Below are 4,837 nucleotides of genomic sequence, written 5' to 3' on the forward strand. Positions count from 1 at the left end.
ATACAGGGTGCGGTGAATAAACTGTAGTCTAAATTACGCGAAAATGAAAATAACACTGACATCTCATTTTAACAGATATATTCATCAAAATTACATAAAACATCTTGAAATACTAAAGAGTAAAATTATTCAATAAAATCGCCATTGGCTTCAACCACATCTTCCAGACGACTTCGGAATTTCCTGCAACTCTTCTGGACGGTCTCCTTGTTTAAGTTGGCGAATGCTACCATAATTCTTGCCTACTATAATTCTTGCCTACTATAATTCTTGCTTTCAGTTCATCTTTGGTCTCTCGCTCAACTGCGACCCACACGTAATAATCAAGGGTGTTGTAGTCTGGGGAGATAGGTGGCCAGATGTTAGGGGTGATGTGGTCGCAGAAATTGTCTGGTAGCCATGACTGGGTTCTCCTGCTTGTGTGGCATGGTGCAGAGTCCTGTTGCCAGAAATAGGGTCTTCCAGCAGCCATCTTCTTGATCCAGAACAGCACTATACGAAATGGAGCGAAATGGAGGCATAACGTTGCCATCACTAGTGATCACTCCAAACACCATGATGTTGACTGGATATTTGATTTCTATCACTCTCGGTACATGTCCTCAGATTGCACTGTCCTCAGATTGCACTGTCCTCAGATTGCACTGTCCTCAGATTGCACTGTCCTCAGATTGCACTGTCCTCAGATTGATACCCAAACACTCCAAAATGTTAGTATTGGAGCTTCCGGTATGAATGTCAAGCCGTATAGTATGCCGTTTCCAAATTTCTGGCTGAGTGAATTGAGTCATGGTGCTATTTTTCTCACAGATGATGCGCAACTATGCTGTGTAGTCGACAAAATCAAAAACAAACAATGTGCATGCGCGAAATTAGAAATATAAAATGGCGACAATTTATCCATCACACCCTGTTTATATATATATATATGTATGTATGTATGTATGTATGTATGTATGTATGTATGTATGTATGTACATGTATGTATGTATATATGTATGTATATATGTATGTATGTGTGTATATGCATGTATATATGTATTTCTTCTGCGTATGTACTCAACTTAGGATACATTCTATATATTTGTCTTAGACCGTTTTTCTGGCAATTGGTATTGTATAATATCTGAGAAACAACATTGCTCCACTTCGGATGCAGTAGCTTATCGCCATTTTGGGCACCTGCTTTGGAGCATTAAAGAAACCCTGAAGCAGTCCACCAGGGGGCCCCTCAGTATGTATGTATGTATGTATGTATGTATGTATATATATTTATAAGCCCCACCCCCGCAACTGTCTAACAACTAGTGTAGGTTTGTTTGCTTACCCTTAAGATAGCGGTTCAGCAAAAGGATCCATAGAGTAACTAACAGACTTAAAATAAGCACTGGGGTCTATTTGTTCGATTAAACCGTTCAAGGAGGTGCCTAAGTATGGTTGCAGGTCATTGATGAAAAGAAATAAAAGGTAAAGGATAAAGCTGTATATCTATATACATATGTGTGCACTATATAGTGTGCATATGTTTGTGAGTATGCATGCGTGTGTTCATGAGCACATGATTACAACGATGTGTGTATATATACGTTAAAGACCAGTTATAAAGGAAGCGAGTTAAAGACTGCTTTTGATAAATAATTATTACACTTTAACAACTATTACAAATTTTTGTTCAAGAGGCTGAACTTTGAAATCTTTTCAGAGAATAAGGTAAAAGGACACACTAGAAAAGAAAATTAAAATGTATCTCTTATAAAGCTCTATGTGCAAAGATTTAAACCAATTTAGCAGACAAGCAACAATACTCACGATACAGAAAAGCGTTGTCCGCTGCAATCTGTGAAGAAAAATAGAGGAGAGTATAAGGACATTTTTTAAAAGATTGATGTACACACGCGCACACACACACACACACACACACACACACACACACACACACTTACGTACTACATGCATACATACACACAAACATGCACAAATACCCTGTTGATGTTGAAATTCCAATGGAGTCTTGGATCAAGATTATAGAAGCCGGCTCTTCCTCCATTGGCGAAAAGTTTCGAAATACAATTGAATAACACATACGTACATACATACACACACATATCTTCCCCTTCTTCCTCCTCCTCCTCCTCTTCCTCCTCCTCCTTATAGCACTGGATTGGTAGAATCATTAAAGCGTCTCAGAAAATGCCTTGCACTACTTCTTCCGACTTCTTTAATCCTGTGCTCGATTTTTATCGAAGTCAAATTGTCTTTCGTTTTCTTCAGTATCAATGAAATAAAGTAGCACTGGGCTCGATTTAATCGCTTGTACCCCAGGAATGCTTTCCTTGCACCTATTAGAAACAGTTAATATTATTCGAGCTCCACTTTGCCTGTCTTTCTTCTAAGTATTGGATTCAACGGTATCAACTTGCTTACCTCCTGTAATACCACTCACTTTGTGTCTACACTACAAACAATTATTATCATTATTATTTGAAACTTCTAGAATCTTAACTCTTAGGTTTACATAATCGTTTCTTCAAATAATTAAATAATCGTTTGAATAATCAGCAACGTGAAACCCAGGATTAAGATCCAAGAATTTTCTGTTTCTAATTGACTACACACATACTCTACTTTGTGCATGTATTTAGTAGTCTTTTTCCTTCCTTTGAAACACTACAGTTAACTGTTCCGCGCACACACATACTACAAACATATACACGTATACAAACACGAGTAATTCACTTACGCACACACAAAATCACGTGCATACACACATACATGCACAACACGGCACGAAACTGAAATTGGTTTACACACATACACACACACACACACACACACACAAACACACATACACACACATACACACACACAGAGGTATGCATGTATGTGCGTGAGTGTATGTACGTGCTTGTATGTGTGTGTGTGTGTGTGTGTGTGTGTGTGCGTGTGCATATTTAAATACGTATGTAGGCAAGTATGTGTGTATATGGATTGGTGAACTTCTACTAAACGCATGCACTGGAAACTAACGAAGTTTCTTGAACCATAACCCTGAGTTTCACGTTAGTGATTATTCAAACGATTACTCAATCGTTTATTCAATATGTGTGGGGTGTGTACATTGTATATGTATATGTATGTATATATATATATATATATATATATATATATATATATATATATATATATAAACGCTATTATTTAATATACGCTACCATTTAATATATGTTAGATAGTAGCACGTCTTTTGACACACCCTTTCTCTCTCTTTCCATGCACGCACGCACACACGTACACACGCCCCCTCCCAACATGCATGTATGAAAATGTACATATACATAGAAGCAGACTAGCCAATCGAAAAATTATTGCCATACATTCGTTTAATGGATTCGTTTATAATGAAGTGGATGAATATTAACATTTTATGGTTATTCCCTTTTTCGGGTAGTTTTCGTACAATTTATCATGCATTCTTATTTTCTACTATTTTAATTTCACTTATATTCAGTCTTGGCATGAATAAACATTACAGTTTATTTTCATAATTCAATGTTATTTTATTGTTTTAGTTGTCAACTTCGACTGACCCGAATAAGTATTTTTGAATTTTAACTATAAAGAAAACATACAACTAAATGATATTGTAATGCCAATAATAATATAAATAAACTCACCAGCGTTTGAGCTAAAAGTGCTGCATAAATTAGTAGATACTTCATCATTCCAATGGGGAGATTCTGATGGTTAATTCTTGTTTATTAAACGTTTTGCCTGCGTGCTTGATAATCTTATGAAAAACGCAATTGGCAAATTACGATCAGTTTCTTCGTCTGATGATTATGATTGGTGCAGATTGATGACGTCAAACATCAAATTCGTTATGGTTACTCTAGGGGTGGGGAATGGCATTTTCTCGGGATTTATGCCATAGAAACAAGAGAACCCATAATAAATAAATAAATATATATATAAAGAGATGAACAAATAAATTATTATTCCAGTCGTCCCTAAAAGTAGGATCTTATGGTTACTTGCTTCTCAAGTGAATGTTAATTTTATAGTTTTTCTTTTTCTTTTTGTCATCGTGTTCATTTACACGTTATAGAACAATCTCAATAATTACACATTCTGTTAAAGTTTGTTTGTCACTTCCTTTGAAATTATTACTTATTTAGTTAACTTCAGCAAAATTTGTTATATCGGCAAGATTTGTGAATCTTGGTGACTTTAACATATTAAGATATTTGCCTGAAAATATTAGAATCGGATTACATTTTGCTGAAGCGATCACATAAATGTAGATTGAATTGTAAAATTAGTATTTTTTTCTAACTTCAGTTATTTCTAATATCAATTTACTTAGTAAATGAGGGTGTGTATGCATACGTATACATGTAAGTTAGATTTTCTTTTTACTTCATATCTAAATATACACTTCTAATTTCTCTATATTTATTTCAAACCTTTGCATCTATATAAGTTGGGTTAGGAAGCGCTCTTTTGTTAAGACAATTCTGAGAATAATATAAAAATCTCGCAACAAAGTGTATAAATTTTTATTAATAAAGCAAGGCAAACATATTCTGATGGAAGTAGGTCTTCCTTTTTTTTTGTAAAAAAGATTGTGTTTCTTCACTTTATTTTAAAATTTATTTTTGTTTTATTTATTCGTCTGCTTAAATATGCTTACTGAACAAAAATCATTTCGCCTCGCAGAATGCTGACGCTGTAAAAAATAATGACTTAAAATAATGCTGCACTTTATAATGTACTTTTTATTTACAAAAAATGGGATGAATCTGTCTGAGAGAGTATCAAGGAAAGAATAAGGAAGCCA

The 4,837-nt window shown here is 34.8% G+C and overlaps 1 protein-coding gene across 1 annotated transcript in view; it reads right to left on the reverse strand.

Annotated features, from left to right (window-relative positions):
• LOC106871951 (collagen alpha-5(VI) chain) overlaps positions 1–3,830 on the reverse strand; it is a 20,516-nt gene extending 16,686 nt beyond the window's left edge. The window contains exons 1-2 of the mRNA XM_014918728.2: positions 3,675–3,830; positions 1,810–1,837 (exon numbers count right to left, since the gene is read on the reverse strand). Of these exons, the coding sequence (XP_014774214.1) occupies positions 1,810–1,837; positions 3,675–3,722 (76 nt within the window). The 5' untranslated portion in view covers positions 3,723–3,830. The remainder of the gene's footprint in view (positions 1–1,809; positions 1,838–3,674) is intronic.
• Positions 3,831–4,837: the final 1,007 nt, after the last annotated feature.

Source organism: Octopus bimaculoides, chromosome 4 (genome assembly GCF_001194135.2).
Source record: "Octopus bimaculoides isolate UCB-OBI-ISO-001 chromosome 4, ASM119413v2, whole genome shotgun sequence".
In the NCBI taxonomy this organism is placed as follows: domain Eukaryota; kingdom Metazoa; phylum Mollusca; class Cephalopoda; order Octopoda; family Octopodidae; genus Octopus; species Octopus bimaculoides.